This window comes from Pararge aegeria, chromosome 24, assembly GCF_905163445.1.
Source record: "Pararge aegeria chromosome 24, ilParAegt1.1, whole genome shotgun sequence".
NCBI lineage: Eukaryota > Metazoa > Arthropoda > Insecta > Lepidoptera > Nymphalidae > Pararge > Pararge aegeria.
This window is the reverse complement of record NC_053203.1, coordinates 6,080,616-6,097,642: the sequence shown is the minus strand read 5'-3', so window position 1 is coordinate 6,097,642 and position 17,027 is coordinate 6,080,616. Positions and strand designations below refer to the sequence as shown.

At 35.9% G+C, this 17,027-nt stretch overlaps 1 protein-coding gene and 1 pseudogene across 1 annotated transcript; both read left to right on the top strand.

Moving 5' to 3' along the window:
- The window catches only part of LOC120634639, a 29,102-nt pseudogene extending 22,456 nt beyond the window's left edge, over positions 1-6,646 (top strand).
- Positions 6,647-11,292: 4,646 nt separating this feature from the next.
- LOC120634638 (acyl-CoA Delta(11) desaturase-like) lies at positions 11,293-16,152 on the top strand. Its single transcript, XM_039905370.1, has 4 exons — positions 11,293-11,491; positions 12,402-12,576; positions 13,608-13,769; positions 15,696-16,152. The coding sequence occupies exons 1-4, from the start codon at positions 11,293-11,295 to the stop codon at positions 16,150-16,152; spliced, it is 993 nt and encodes a 330-aa protein (XP_039761304.1).
- Positions 16,153-17,027: the final 875 nt, after the last annotated feature.

Sequence of the window (17,027 nt, the reverse complement as noted above, 5' to 3'; positions counted from 1 at the left end):
TAATTTTGCATGTGATGTGTCTGATTTTTTTCAGTAAAAACTATTAGATTTTCGGTTTCACAGATAAGTCTCAGAGACAGTACATAATGTACTCCTAAAGCCCGAGTAGTATTATTCCGGTTTTCATTTACACGTTGTATACAAACCTTGTACATATATGATATGATAAATATATGTTTAAAATTTTACGACGGTATAACAGATATTACATTTTAGGATATTTTTCAGCTTATACTCTGGATTAAAGTTAAGAATGTTTTCCCAAAGAACAGTAGGATCAGAGTTTACGTGATTCAAAATCCAATCGAATCGAATATATTATTCGCGCGTAAGTATGAAGGTGCCTTAGAGAAAACAACCCAAGAAAGCAAGAGTAAAACGAAGGAGATGCAAGTTTGATTATTATTTTTTTAATCAGAAATTGTCCACGTAAATTACGGGTTAGGTGTGTGTATTTGGCATCGCATTTAATTTATTTTTATAACTAGTTAATCAATAACGATTTGAATATGCAAAATACCTACGAAGTTAAGAAAGACAAAGGTTAATTTACCTACTTTCAGCAAGTCAGTGGAGCAAGGTCGAGTAAGTAAATCACAAAACTTTTTTAACCGATTTTGTTTTAAGGGTCTGGTCATTCCAGCTACCTTGAAAGAACGCGTCGCCCCGTACTGATTTTATGGGCGACTTTGGTGTCTCCGTAGATGTAACGGTTGCAATTGTTTATTGTTTATTGTTATTAGGTACACAAAACAGGTAATAACTAAAAGTAGATCTAAATATAAGTAATAACAAGTTTTGTTCTAAGCTACAACCCAAAGTATGTGTTTGGTTGCAATGTTATATTTATAGTGAACTAAATCCCTACTAATATTATAAATGTCAATGTAAGTTTGTTTGTTACACTTTCACGAAAACTACTTAACCGATCCTCATGAACCTTTGTATACATATTCTTTTAGTGTTAGAAGTAATATAGGTTACTTTTTATACCGACATTTAGCTTGTTTCCTTTGGGAGAGGGGATGATAGTGTTTGATGATTTTACACCATAACTCCGACAAATTATAACCGATTTAAATAATTGTTTTTGTACTTTATAGGTTATAATATGTGTTTAATTTTGCCCAAACTGTGGTTTGAGATAGATTACAGAACTTCTCAGCGGACAGCAGCAAACCTCTCATTTAAGGCTTAGCGATACTGAATACTTTATTTTTTTTAAAACTACAACTAAACTGAATGTCACATCAAAAAACTAAATCAAACGCAGACGAAGTCGCGGGCAACAGCTAGTACTATATATATATATATAATAATATTTATAATACTCCCTTCAATGGGTAGTTGAAATAAAGACGATCGCGATTCTGGGAAAATACAAGAAACAACATTTAAAGCCCTTACTTCAGGTCTTTAAAATCAAATAGTTTCTTCTTAAAATAAACTCTTAAATATCTTTTTTTAATGTCACTTAAACGTACACTGTAAAAACATGAATTCGAGAAAAGAGTTCTCTACATATATAGCCTAGTGGCTAAGGTTTCGACTTGCCTTGAAGGACTGAGTTCGAGCCCCGATACGCAACTCTCTCTCGTAGTAATACGCGTTTCTAATTCAAGAAATTAAATATCACACGTTATAACGGTGAAGGAAAACATCGTAAGGAAACCAGCATGCCTGAGAGTTCTGTATAATGTTCTCAAGGGCGAGTGAAGCCCACAAATTCGCAGTTGGCCAGCATGGTGGACTACGGCCAGTGGCGTAGGGTATGCATAAAGGAGGAAGATGGCATAAAATGGAAAAATCCTTCGCATTTATGTAGTTATACAAAAATTATGGGGTAGGCAGTGCTTTTGTGCATGGATGGAGTGCACGCCACTGACTACGGCCTATCCCCTTCTCTTTGTTAGGGAGACCCGTGCCCTGTTGTGGTAATGGGTTGACGATCAACCCATTACCACAACTGATGAATACAGTTGAAATTTGAGTAAATGGAGAGCTTTTTATGACAGGGCTCGTATTTATAGTTTTTTTCTGCCGCTAAGCAGCATTATTGCAATGCTGTGTTCCGGTCTTAAGGGTGTGGTTGCCAGAGTATTTACAGGCATATTAAGATGAACACCCACACCTCCAATAGCTGGACACAGGCGGCATAAGTCAAAGTCAGAGTCAAAAATATCTTTATTTAAGTAGGCCCATAGGTGGCACTTTTGATGCGTACATAAGAATTACACGGTATTGAGATACACATACTACATATTGCAGGACTTGCATGCCCTATGAAGTATTTTCTGTGTTTATAGACGATGGTTTTCCACTTACCATAAGGTGGGCCATCTGCTTTGTCTGTCAATTATTACTACAAAAAAAAAAAATATAAATAATAAATATACTACGACAATACACACATCGCCATCTAGCCCCAAAGTAAGCGTAGCTTGTGTTATGTGTGCTAAGATGACTGATGAATATTTGTTTTATAAATAACATACTTAAATGCTTTTAAAATACATATATATATATATATATATTTAAATTGACATCATTAATCTATACCTTAACAAATAAACTCTTGTGTGGTTTGAGATGAGGTGAGTGTCGTTAATTGTTTAACTCTTAAGTTGACCAAAAAAAGAGTTATAAAAAGCCTACCCTTAAATATTTATAACTCGTACTGGAGATTTTATTCATTTTACATTATCTGCATACCCTCTTTGCACGCCACTGCTATTAATGATGCATAAAAATTTGCTTTATTATTTTCAGAGAGAAAGACTCCTTACTCAACAGAAAAAGCCGATATCACTGAAGATACCTTTCCAAAACTTGTGGCTCCGCAAGCGGCTCCTAGAAAACATGAAATCATATACTTTAATTTACTGACATTTGGCTATGCGCATATAGCGACACTATATGGAGTTTATCTCGCATGCACCGCCGCTATGTGGAAGACACTGATCTTCCGTAAGTCAACAAATGGTAATGGTTACATGGTCACACATGGTTCAATGGTAATGAATGAATGAATGAATGAATACACTTTTATTTTACACCAAAGAAAAAGAAAGTAGTTACAGAGATATAAATACAGAGCAAGAGAGTACAATTTTGTGGCCTTATCGCTACATAGCGATTTCTTCCAGGCAACTAAAGGCGTAAAAGGAAAAAGCATAGAAAATTATGAGAACCAGTATATATTCTTTCTTTGTAAGTGGTTATATATGGTGGCGTAGGTCGGCCCCCAACGAGGTAGACAGATGACATCAGGCGAGTGGCTGGGAGACGCTGGAGGCAAGCGGCCCAGGTCCGTGTATTGTGGAACTCCCTACAAAAGACCTATGTCCAGCAGTGGACGTTGATTGGTTGACATGATAAAATGATGATGGTGATGAAGTGGTTATAGCCTAGTGGTAAGAGCTTCGGCCTTCATTTCGGGATGACCGAGATCGATCCTGTAATTTTTCGGAGTTATGTGCGTAATTGTGAGGGAAAACATTGCGAGGAAACCTGCAACTCTGAGAGTTGGACATAACGCTCTCAAACGCCTAAATCCTTCTCTTACTTAGGGAGACCCGGACCCTGTAGGTGGCTGGCTATGGAATGATGATGATGATGATGATGAAAAATTTGCCATGTGGTGACATCAGGTCAGAATACAGCTGTCACCACACCTCCCCTTCCCACGGGTGTCAACCGAGGCCACTTTCCTTCTGAGAGGAGACCTGAGCTCTGCTGTAGGCTTGTTACCAATACTGCCATACTAATATTAGAAATGTTAAATGCACCACCTACCTCTCTTCTTGAGCTGTTTTTAACGCCTTTGGTTGCCTGGAAGAGATCGCTATGTAGCGATAAGGCCGCCAAATTGTATACCTTTAGTTAAATTTTTACTGTTAATTTGTTATGTTTATGTGGTGTACAATAAAAGTGTATTCATTCATTCAAATGTTAAAATATGTTTGTTTGTTTGCACTTACTTCACGCTATAAATTTGGCACAGAGTGTTATTGGAAGGACGGAGACTAAAAAAACTTACTTTTATACCAAGAAAACACAACGTTTAAAAAAAAACCATAATTAACCCGATCGAAAGCGGTCAAAGGGTGTATAATAATTTAAAAAAAAAATTTGTCCTAGAAAATATAATTCTCATGCTGGCATTCATGGGCATAACCGCGGGCGCTCATAGGCTGTGGAGCCATAGAGCATACAAGGCCAAAATGCCCTTACAAATAATACTCATGGTGTGCAACTCACTGGCATTCCAAAACACGGTTATACACTGGGTGCGAGATCATCGGATGCATCATAGGTAATGTATGGGTGTACACTGAGGTGCTTAGTGAAACAAAATGAGGTTAAAAGAATATAAACTATTAAATATTGGATAGAGGCAAGCGTTACTTTGCGGAATTCCATGATATATTATGAAAATTAAGCCTAAATTGATATACTCCGCGTAAAGCAGGAGAATCTGTATTGTGTAATTTATAACTTCTTCAATCCTTATACTCCACACCAAACAGATCGTTTCGCTCCGAAGCCGCAGCATCTTCAGGAGATTGTTGATTTTACAATTACTATTGTTAAAATTAAATTAATTTAGTTTCTTAACACACGAAATTAGATTAATTTAGTTTCTTAACAATTATTCATTGTACAACAGTTAAAACAAATAACAAAATGTTGCCCGGTTATAAACAAAAAGAAGACAATTGTTTTTGTATTCAATTGTTTTTTTTATTCTAGACGTATATTAATGAGTGGCATGTTAATTTGTTCCTTATGATATCTATGATAGATATTAAATTACGTGATACGTGAAGTTGTCTGGCTGACAAGTGTCAAGTGTCAGTGACATAGGCGAACTAAACGAGTGTCAATAAAGGTATGGTGGATTTAGGACATTCCGTGTACGATAAATTTAATCTGTGCTATAATAAATATTAAATGATAATAAAATAGAATTCAAAACAATTAAATTTTTACAACACTACCGTAAATAGTTAAATATTTTGTTAGATTTTATATTCAAATACTGAAAATGCTAGATTACACGCTTCTTTGTGCATATTAATATGACATTGACCGAATTAGAAATAAAAAACCCCAAAAAAAACTGTCTCCTACACCCTTTAATTATAACCGGTTTCTATGCTTCTTTATTATATACCTGCATCACAGATACAGCGATACGGATGCTGATCCGCACAACCCAACACGGGGCTTCTTCTTCTCGCATATTGGATGGGTCTTGGTTAAAAAGCATCCCGAGGTGAAGCGTAGAGGAACCTTCATCGACATGACCGATATATATGCTAACAGTGTACTGAGGTTTCAGAAAAAGTGAGTAGGTATTCCTATAATTTAACCCTATAATGTTCTATTAATAGGAAAAAGTAACCGATAATATTATTCGAAATTATACAAAACCAAATTATATCAATGCAATGTGCAAAAATTTCAAGTCAAACCATAGTGTTTGCAAAACTCTATGGATTGACTTGAAATTTTTGCTACAACATTACTATGGAATAGACACTATGGAAGTTCAATAAAATTGTTTAAAAAGAAATATTGTCAATGCTTTTTCACTACCAAAAAATTAGAAAACATCAAAATCAACTTAGGAAGAATCAAAATCGCATTTTTAGTTGACTCGTATGCAGAAGGTTAACATATTTTATTCAGGCCTAGCGCTAAAGCCTTTATAAATGTGGCAAAACTTTATGTGTTCAGTATAGTTAAGCATTAAGTTAGGGTTTTGCTGCTGGCTGCTGTTCTGCTGTGTAAAAGAAATATGAGAATTGGTTCAATTTTGACGCAGTGATAATGTAAAATCGTAAACAACTTTCATCCAAGGCATTTCAAAAAAACGCTGTGGAATGCGAATTTTGCATTCAAATAGAGTAATGGATTATAAAGTATTATACGTAAAGCATGCTAAGTCGCATGAATCCACGTTGTCACATTTAGGAAAGTATTCAAAAAAAAAATTAGAGCAGGAATATTGTTGATGGCAATAATGCTGTCTTAAACAATATGTGGGAAATAATAATTGATGATTCCCATTTATTAAATAAAACGTATTGAGGCTAGTAACATCACTTCAATAAGGAAACTATTAAATAACTGTGAGCCAGTTTCCTCCCTAATATTGTTCAAATTCATAAGCATTTTATTTCAGGTACGCCATCCCTTTCATAGGAACTGTCTGCTTTGCGTTACCAACATTCATTCCTATTTACTTCTTTGGAGAAACCCTCAACACGGCATGGAACCTCACAATAATGCGTTACGTCATCACCCTCCACTTAACTTTTTTAATTAATAGCGTAGCGCATTTATGGGAAACAAACCTTATGACCAACAAATTATGCCGGTTCAAAGCCTTGTGGTGTCCTTCTTGGCATTTGGCGAAGGATTCCACAACTACCATCATGCTTTTCAATGGGACTATCGGACTGCAAAGTTGGGCAATAACTGGCTGAACGTCACCACTAAGTTCATAGACTTTTGCGAGAGTATCGGTTTGGCTTACGATCTAAAAACGGTACCGGCATACGTGGCACAGTCAAGAGCATTCAGAACCGGCGATGGGACCGACATGTGGGGCTTCAAAGTTGATAGTGCGAAAAAATAATTAAATTACTAAACTTTTTAAGGTCTTTTATTTCCCACCTGAATGTGTTTTTTTGTGTAGTAATATGTGATGGTGGCTCACCTTATTGTAAGTGAAAAACCATCGCCTGCACAGAGCAACACTTCGCAAGGCATACAAGTAACAAAAAAATTCAAAATTCATTTATTTCAAGTAGGCCAACTATAAGCACTTTTGAAACGTCAAGTCTGTCTGTTTGTAGTGACTCTACCACCGGTTCGGAAGGCAGATTCTACCGAGAAGAAGCCGGCAAGAAACTCGGCAGTTGCTCTTTTCCAACATCAACACGTCCTGCAACGTGCCGCCCGGTGTAGGTACATCAACTTGAGGAGTAGATATCAAGCCTCATGTCTCTGTAATTTCACCGGCAACAACCCTTCACACCAGAACACAGACAAGCAAAAATGCTGCTTAGCGGCAAGCTCTTTCAGATAAAGTTCTACTACTACTAAAATAAAATAATCCACACAAACAAATCAAACTGTGAATGGGAAAGTACGTTTGCTTTTTACTTGTGCAGCTCAACCGCTGCAATGGCAATTATGGCCATCCTCAGATAATACAATAAACAACTGCAATAACTCATAAGAAAAATAAACTATTTTTTACAGAACTTTTAAATTTCTTACATGATTTTATCGAAACTTTAATCGTTTACGCAACGCACGCAGCGAAAGCTCTCAAAGGAAAAAAAAACTCTGATTTTAAAACATCTTTCATTGGTGCTCCGTTTCTATTAGTCTAAGCGTGATGATATGCATCCAATGCATCGCATTGAAAAAAACAAACAAACAAACTCTTCAGCTTTATATATTCGACTTTGTCCGCGTATGAGTCAATCGAGATATACTTATAATAAAACTGTAATAATTCAAGTATGTCTGTCTGTCTGTCTGACAGACGGACGGACGGACGGACGGACGGACAGACGGACAGACGGACAGACGGACAGACGGAGAAACGGACAGACGGACAGACAGACAGACGGACAAAAATTAAATAAAAATCTGTTTTGGACTCAGTATCGATTATAAAGCATCCCCCGGTCAAAATTTTCAAAATATATTAAATGTACAAAAATCTTCCAGTTACAGTTTCATTATAAGTATATATAGATAAGATTCTGTCAAGAGGTCAATTACTATGATGGAGCAACAAAAAGTATAATTACGGTATTTTTTTGACGGGACGTTCATTCTAATGACGCGCAATTAAAGCTCCAATCGAATACAATATTTATCATTCGCGCAGGTAATGTATCTTAGAGAAAACAACCCGTAAGGGTAAAACATTATTTTAATTCTTAAACTAAAAACAATTACGGCCTGAATGAAATTTTATACATTGCCTATTTTATATTTTGCCTACACTGGACTACTTGTTTGTGTGGTTGTAAGCTTGTTTAAAAATGTTTATTGCGTGCGGTGTTTATCTGTAAGTAAATTTACATTTTGTCTTCATACAGCTGTTGGTAAAGAAAAAAAAAATCTTGAAAACAAATTACGTGACTTAATTGTATTTACTCGTGATTTAATTGTATTTAGATTTTTGGGTGTTTATATCTAAATTCTTGTTATTTTTTTTTCTACCAATTTATCGTTCTACCCTGCTTTAGTGGTATTAGTCCCCGAACCGATTCTTTTTCCTCAATCCAAAATCTATTACTACTATTTTAATACCTAAATTATTAAGTAATAAGGGAGTATTATGTAAGTTTATAATATCTTATATAGTATATATAAATTTATATCGGTATTTTTGTAGTTAATATGTTAATGTAGTATGTACGAGTATTTTCATGCAAGTTAATTTTATTTATTTTTTTGGTACATACTTTATGCAACATTCTCTTTCCACTTTTTTATCAGCTTCGTATGCTCAGGTTGCCTTTAAAAGATCACTTTTAGTGATAAGGCCGCCTTTGCACTCTAGCACTAAGTACTATTACTGTTTTCCTTGTATTTTTCCTAATGTGTTATGTTGCAATAAAGTTTTTCTATTCTACTCTATTCTATCTAACTTAACATAATGCGAAATAAACAATTTATTTATTTATTTAACTTAACATGACAACTATAATTAACTATAAGAGCTGGCGCTAGCTACGGCAGAATTTTCTGAAGACTCCACGGTTAAAGGACAAAATGTTACCCGTTCTACCACAGAACAGCGAGCGGCCGTGAGCAGTGGCATCCTTATGTGGTTGATATTCCATAAACACGCACGACTTTTTTATCCACGTTTCTGATACGTACCGCTAGGATGTGGAACGCACACCCGGCGACTGTGTTTCCTGCCACGCATAGCTTGGGAACCTTCAAGGCAAGAGTGAATAGGCTTTTTCTAGACACGCGTGCTCCAAAGTAGACCTTATCATAGCTTTCTAACAGGCATGATTGTCGTCAAGCGCTGACCTAACGTTACTAAAAACTCTTCCAGCACGGGCGCTCGGGCGCAAATAATATTCGTGTAGTATTAAAACTAAAAAAACGGTGAAAGCCTAGTGGGTAAGGCTTCTGCTGCCGTGCGGGAGTTCCGAGTTCGATCCCCGGCATGCACCTCTAACTTTCCGGAGTAATGTGCGTTTTAATATAAACAATAAAAAAATCACTTGATGTGACGGTGAAAGTAAACCTACCCATCGTGAGGAATCCTGCGTACCAGAGAGTTATTCATAACGTTATCAAAAGCGTGAGAAGTTTACCAATCCGCATTGGCCAGCGTGGTAGATACGGCGGTACGTCGGTAATGGGTTGACAATGGTAAATATTGTAACTGCGGTGGACAAGTAAATTAAATCCCTTTTCAGTGGATATAATCCGGGGATAATGTTTCCGTCTAATGTCTATGCACAGGGGTTATAGCGCCAGCGTCTTGGGCATCTTGCCTTTGACTGTCCATTTGGATGTTTTGAATATATTTTTTTAGTAGTTGTTTAATTGTTTAAAGTTACTGTAAAACTCATACACATTGCTCAACGAGTTGCGAAGCTAAAGAAGCAATGGGCGGGGCACATAGCCCAGAGAACCGATAGACATTGAGGTCCCAAAGAGTGAAATGGCTACCTCGTAAACGCATTTTGGTAGAACCCCGTGAGCAGTGAGCTGTGGACCCAATCGGCGCAAGACCGTGGTATTTGGAACTTCCGAAAAAAAACCTATCTCCAGCAGTGGACGTCAGTCGGTTGATATGATGACTCTGAAACGTATTTATAGAGTAGTCTTAATATAAATGTTTGAATCATTACTAATATTTTAAATGTTAAAGTGTGTTTATATTTATATTTTTTGTTTGTTTGTTTGTCCATCCTGCACGCCCTAGTCAAGAAACAAAACAATTTGATTTTTGGCATTGAATAAGTTAAATGGACGGAGAGTAACAAAAGTTACTTCTTATCTCAGGAAATAAAACAGTTGCCACGAAATTTGAACAAATACGCGGCCAAAGAACGCAGGCGACAGCTAGTAAATAAATAAAAGCTAGGTGACGTGGTTTGGGGTTGATTGTTAAATATGTATAATATATTGTCACGGTAATTAATGTCAATTTGAATATGCAAAACAACCATTAAAAAAACGAAGATTATTTATTCTTTGGTCAGTATTTTTGTGCTATACCAAATAGTCAGTGGAGCACGATCGAGTAAGTAAAACATAATAACTTCCTTAAGCGATTACGATATTAGACACTTTTTTCTGACTTGTCGTATAATTTGCGGCTGATATTTTTTAGACGGCCGATTGGCGCAGTTTGCAGCGACCGTGCTTTCTGAATCCAAGGCCGAAAATGTTTGTGTGATGAGCATTAATGTTTTTCAGTGTCTGAGTGTTTATATGTATACTATAAGTAGTTTATATTATTCATAAAAATATTCATCATTCATCCCATAACACAAGCTACGCTTACTTTGGGGCTAGATGGCGATGTGTGCGTTGTCGTAGTATATAAATTATCCACTTATTTAATTTAAACAATCATTTTGATACTTGTTAGTGGAAAGAATCATTTAAAAATTTAAAAATTAAACTGTCAAATGATACTTTCTTCTCAAAAGTGTCGGAATCGGAATTTAAAAATTTAAAAATGAAATTTTACATTCCGATTTTTGTTTATTGGTAACAGCTGAAGGACCAAAAAGTTTTCCCACCTGATAGTTATTTGCGTGATTGCAGGTTAACAAATTTGATCTTATAATAAAACATAACAAGTTCCGTGCAACAATCTGCCATTCTGCAAATTATAATAACACCTTAATTATAAAATTATTTGTCCATTTCATACAAAATGTAAAAATTAAGGTAAGGAATATTATTATAGGTAAATTAAGGTGTAATTAAATAACAATGTCAACTTAAAATTAAATAACATAAAGTAAACCAAAATATAAACTTAGAAACAAAATAAATTAACTTCATAACGTCATCGCAAGTGGCTGTTGATTTTATTACATTAAATTAAATAATACCATATTTGAAAAAAGAAACCGAAACTAGGCTAAATTATTCCAATACCGTGGTTGATAACCTTGACCGGTTTAACATGTTTATCGACTTCCAAACCTTACTACCTAACAAGCTCAGAAATGCATGTTTTTTGCTGAAAAAAAATATAATTATTTACAGATATAAATGGCGCCCTTGTCAAAAGAAGCAAACACTATCACATACACTGAAGATGCCTTACCGAAACTTGTGGCTCCGCAAGCAGCTCCTAGAAAATATGAAATAATATATTTTAACTTACTGACATTCGGCTATGCGCATATAGCGACACTATATGGAGTTTATCTCGCATGCACCGCCGCTATGTGGAAGACACTCATATTCCGTAAGTAAACAAATAATAAATAAACAAAATTAAAAATCTTTTTAATTACCATCATTAGGCCATATAATTACCTTACTACAATTATTAATGTGAAAGTGTGTTTGTTTGTCCATACATCAAGGCCTAACTAAGCAGGCAATGAACTGTATATATTTTTTTTATTGTTTTTATTCCACTACAAGATACCCCTTGACTGAAATCTCACAATCAATCTCTGGTAATAAGTGATGATTCCGTCTAAGATTGTAGCGGGCTAACCTGTCAGGGAGTATGGTAGTGCCCCTAATCGGTTTCTACGCATCGCTAAATCTAAACACGAAATCGCTTGGTGGCACGTTTTTGTGGGTAGGGTGGTAACTAGCTACGGCGAAAGCCTCCCACCAGACCAGACCAGAGAAAATTCAGAAATTATAAATTCCCAAATTGCCCCTGATAAATGGTGATACAATAAAATTAAAAACATATATAATATATCTTTATATATATATTTCTTGTGTGCGTGTGTATGTCACTGAACTCCTCCGAGACGGCTGGACCGATTTGAATGAATTTTTCGGTATGCGTTTGGGTGACACCCTGGATTGTTTAGATTCACAAATCAGCCCGACAGATGGCGCTGGGGTCAGCTAGTATATATATAAAAACATAAAAAAGAACATACATACTCTATATCATATTAGATAAATATTTTTTTTTGTCGTTTTTTAAATATGTTTACTGTCTGACTGTCTCATATCTCTCGGCAATTCATGCCACAGATTTACCACTTTTACAGTAAATGAGTTACCATACGCCATCGAACGACTGGCAGGAACGTGCAACCTGTTATCATCTTTAGGCTACCAATAGGCTATCACCGCTTCATGAATATTAGTATGGATTACATTTCCATAATACTTATTTGTTCTAGATCACATAATTCTCATTCTGGCATTCATGGGCATAACCGCGGGCGCTCATAGGCTGTGGAGCCATAGAGCATACAAGGCCAAAATGCCCTTACAAATAATACTCATGGTGTTCAACTCACTGGCATTCCAAAACACGGTTATACACTGGGTGCGAGATCATCGGTTGCATCATAGGTAATGTATACAATTTGCGTTGTAATTCCAAGACAACCAAACAGTCTAAAAGTATTTTGGGGTGAATAAAGTGACAAAAAGTTCATACATATGTTTAAAACAAAACTAAATTTATTCTTTACAAATAATGTAGTTACTTTGCCACCGGTTGGAAGGCAGATTTTACCGAGAAGAAACCATCAAAATACTCAGCAGTTGTTTTTTTTTCTACATCATTATAAAGCAAATGTTTTTCTATCTTGTGAGAGATGAAAGCAGATAGGCTGCGTCCAACCAACCTGACATAAATATAAAAATTAATTAGAACTTCATTTCAATCATTTTCTAATTAACTGGTTAAAAAAATTACAATTATAAAATAAATTAAATTATTTTAACCGGTTACAAACCAAAATTAACAGGGTTATAATAATCTATGGCGAACCTTGTTATTTTAGAAGCGTTGATAGCCCATTGGGTAGGACTGCGACTTCAAATCGGGGGGCCGGGTTCGAATCCCAGCACGCATCTCTAACTTTTCTTAGTTATGTGCGTTTTAAGCAATTTACATTACTTGCTTCAAAGGTGAAGAAAAACATCGGGAGGGAACCTGTATGCCTGAGAGTTCTCCATAATGTTCTCAAAGTTTGACGGCCGACTGGCGCAGTGGGCAGCGACCCTGCTTTCTGAGTCCAAGGCCGTGGGTTCGATTCCTACAACTGAAAAATGTTTGTGTGATGAACATGAATGTTTTTCAGTGCTGGGTGTTTTTCATAAAGTAAGTATTTATGTATATTGTTCATAAAAATATTCATCAGTCATCTTAGTACCCATAACACAAGCTACGCTTACTTTGGGGCTAGATGGCGATGTGTGTATTGTATTGTCATAGTATAGTAGTATAGTAAAGGTGTGTGGAGTCCACCAATCCGCACAGGGCCAGCGTGTTGGGCAACGGCCTTAACCCCTTCTCATTGTAAAGGAGCCCTGTAGTGGGTCGGTAATGGGTTGATATAATGATGACAATTTTTATTAAAATCCCTGCTCCACAGACACAGCGATACCGATGCTGATCCGCACAACGCAACTCGAGGCTTCTTCTACTCGCACATTGGATGGCTCTTGGTTAAAAAGCATCCAGAGGTGAAGCGTCGCGGGAACTTCGTCGACATGTCCGATATATATGCTAACAGTGTACTGAAGTTTCAGAAAAAGTGAGCATCTAAACTAATAGTACAAACAAGTCGAAACGAACATTGTATGAAGCGATAGAAAAACACTTTCATCAACATACTTGCATTTAAGAGTATCTTATTCTCGTAGTACCAAAACAGCACAATGTACTTTGCCAGTGTCAAGTAGACAAGATACGTAGTAGTAGAGGAAGTTAGTAGACAAGTCTTAAGGGATATTTTCAGATATTTAAGAGTATATATAAAAAACTGATAAGACGCAATGTTGCCTGTTTATCGGTTTTTTACCGGATATATTTCGGTGAGTGTGCTCAGGAACTTCACTTCCCCGTTTTACCACAGAACAGCGAGACACCGTGAGCGGTGCCATCCTTATGTGGTTGATATTCCATCAACACGCACGAAACGTTTTTTATCCACGTTTCTGATACGTGCCGCTAAGATGTGGAACGCCCTCCCGGCAACTGTGTTTCCTGCCACGTTTAATTTGAGTACCTTCAAGGCTAGAGTGAATAGGCTTTTTCTAGGCAAGCGTGCTTCAACCTAGACCTCATCATTGCTTTCTAACGGGCATGATTGTCGTCACACGCTGGCCTATCGTTAATAAAAAAAATAAAATAAAAAAAAAGTAGAGATTTTTGTGACAGAGCTCGTCTGGGGAAGGACTAACGCCATGCTGTATGTTGTATGTCTATGTTCCGGTCTGAAAAGCGTGGTTGATGTTGTAATTACAGGCAACTGAGGTTTACCACCTACGCCTCAGGTTGCTGGACACAGGGCAACACGTTGAAATTCGTGTTCCTTGCATGCCCTACGAAGTATTGCTCTGTATATTTCCACATACATCTGCTTGGTCCTCTATTCCTCTAATTATTACTATAAATAAAACACAAACGCAAAGAACAATGGCGAACTCCCAAACAAATTGTTTTAAATTTTTTTTAATGAAAAATTAGAAAATGTGATGAGAACTCCTCAACATTTTCTTCTTAGGGTTTACTTTTAAATAAAGTCAGGAAATAAAGATATTGTGGTTTCAAGTTGTGAACGTAGTGTTTGTATCCTCTTTGGTTTCAAAGATATTTGTCAACCAATGAGTATCAAAACAATACGTTACAGTTATCAATATACGGTTAAGGTAGGTATTTTAAATCTAATAAAAAATATTGGAATGCTTATTTAGGGTTTGTAATATCGGAACTCTGTAAACATAGAAACACTGTAAATATACATTAGAAACAGTTAGCATCGTTATAAATCTCATATAAACCAATGGTATTTTTATTAAAAACATCTAGAAATCGCGGTTTTATAAACTGCCAAAGGTGTTTGTGGGTTCATTTCATGTTCACATACTCTTTGGTTTCATTTATGAAAAGAACCTGCTACATGTTGTCATATAATTAAAATTAATACATTAAGTAGATCTGCATTTTCACATTTAATTATTATTATTATTATTATTATAACTCTTTATTTGTACACCACATTAAGAATTATACAAGAAAAAAAGAAACATAAAAAATGTTTTATTAATGTTTTGCTTGGATAACATTATTTTCACTAGGCAAACTTGAGACAAACCTGAGTTTTGATTATCTATGTTAGAACTTTAGATTAATAATTAGTGAATAATAAATTTTTTTGAGATTGGTACACTGCACAGAAAAATATCAGCGTCAATGGTGCACACAGATTATAATTTTATTTAGATTAGTCAATTGAGTTCTCAATAAAAAGATGGATTTGTTTCCAGACTTAAACGACCCACGAAAATATTTTATCTAAATCTATATTAGTCACATTTGTAGACGCTCACGAATTCCATCAACAGTTTTTTCGCCACTGTTCTTTATAAAATTCAAAAATTTAGAGAACATACTTCAAGAATAAAATCAAGAAGAACAAGAAGAAGTACTATTCAAATTTATTATCTCTATATTTCAGGTACGCCATCCCTTTCATAGGAACTGTCTGCTTTGCGTTACCAACATTCATTCCTATTTACTTCTTTGGAGAAACCCTCAACATTGCATGGAACCTCACCGTAATGCTTTACGTCTTCACCCTCCACTTAACGTTTTTAGTCAATAGTGCAGCTCATTTATGGGGCAACAAACCTTATGACCAACAAATTAAGCCGGTTCAAAACATTTTAGTGTCCTTCTTGGCATTTGGCGAAGGATTCCACAACTACCATCATGCTTTTCAATGGGACTATCGGACTGCAGAGTTGGGCAATAACTGGCTGAACGTCACCACTAAGTTCATAGACTTCTGCGAAGGTATCGGTTTGGCTTACGATCTAAAAACGGTACCGGCAGACGTGGCACAGTCCAGAGCAATCAGAACTGGCGATGGGACTAACAAGTGGGGCTTCAAAGTTCACAGTGAAAAGAAATAATTAAATTAATAAATTTTTAAGCTCTTTTATTTTAAAACTGTCCAATCAATATAAATGGGAAAGTCAGTCTATTTCTTTTTTTTATTATACAGTACGACAATACGCACATCGCCATCTAGTCCCAAAGTAAGCGTAGCTTGTGTTATGTGTAAGATAACTGATGAATAATATACATAAATACTTATAATATACTAGCTGTTGCCCGCGACTTCGTCTGCGTTTGATTTTGTTTTTAAAGTGTTCAGTATCGCTAAGCCTTAAATGAGTATAGTAGTATATATATGTATAACATGTGACTGTCAATTAATTATAGACAAATAATTAGCAATAAATTAAAATTACGACTATAATTTGAGATTTAAACTATCCTATCTCTCAAGTTGGATCGAACTGCACATGGTGTGCGAATTTTATTACAATCGGTTAAGTGGTTTAGGAGTCCATTGAGGACAAACATTGTGACACGAGATTTATATATATTAAGATAGATAAACACCAAGACACTGAAAAACATTCATGTTCGTCACACAAATATTGTCCAGTTGTGGGAATCGAACCCACCGCCTTTGACTCAGAAAGCAGGGTCGCTGCCCACTGCGCCAATCGGCCGTCAAAGGCTGTTTGTTTGTTTGTTGGGCCCAACCGCTAGCCCATTAACAGGCCGCTAGCCCCGAAGGATAAAATGCAATATCTTAATTTTTTAGGAAAAACAGGTTTTTGACGATCGTTTGTATAGTTGTAAGTCTTAGAAAAAGAAGTTTTTTATTTTTTTATTCTTATTGATTAAAGGGTTTTTATTATACAAAAATATGTCAGCCCTATCGTACCTTATTCTATTCTTGTACAACTTATGAATAACTACTTCTATTATATCA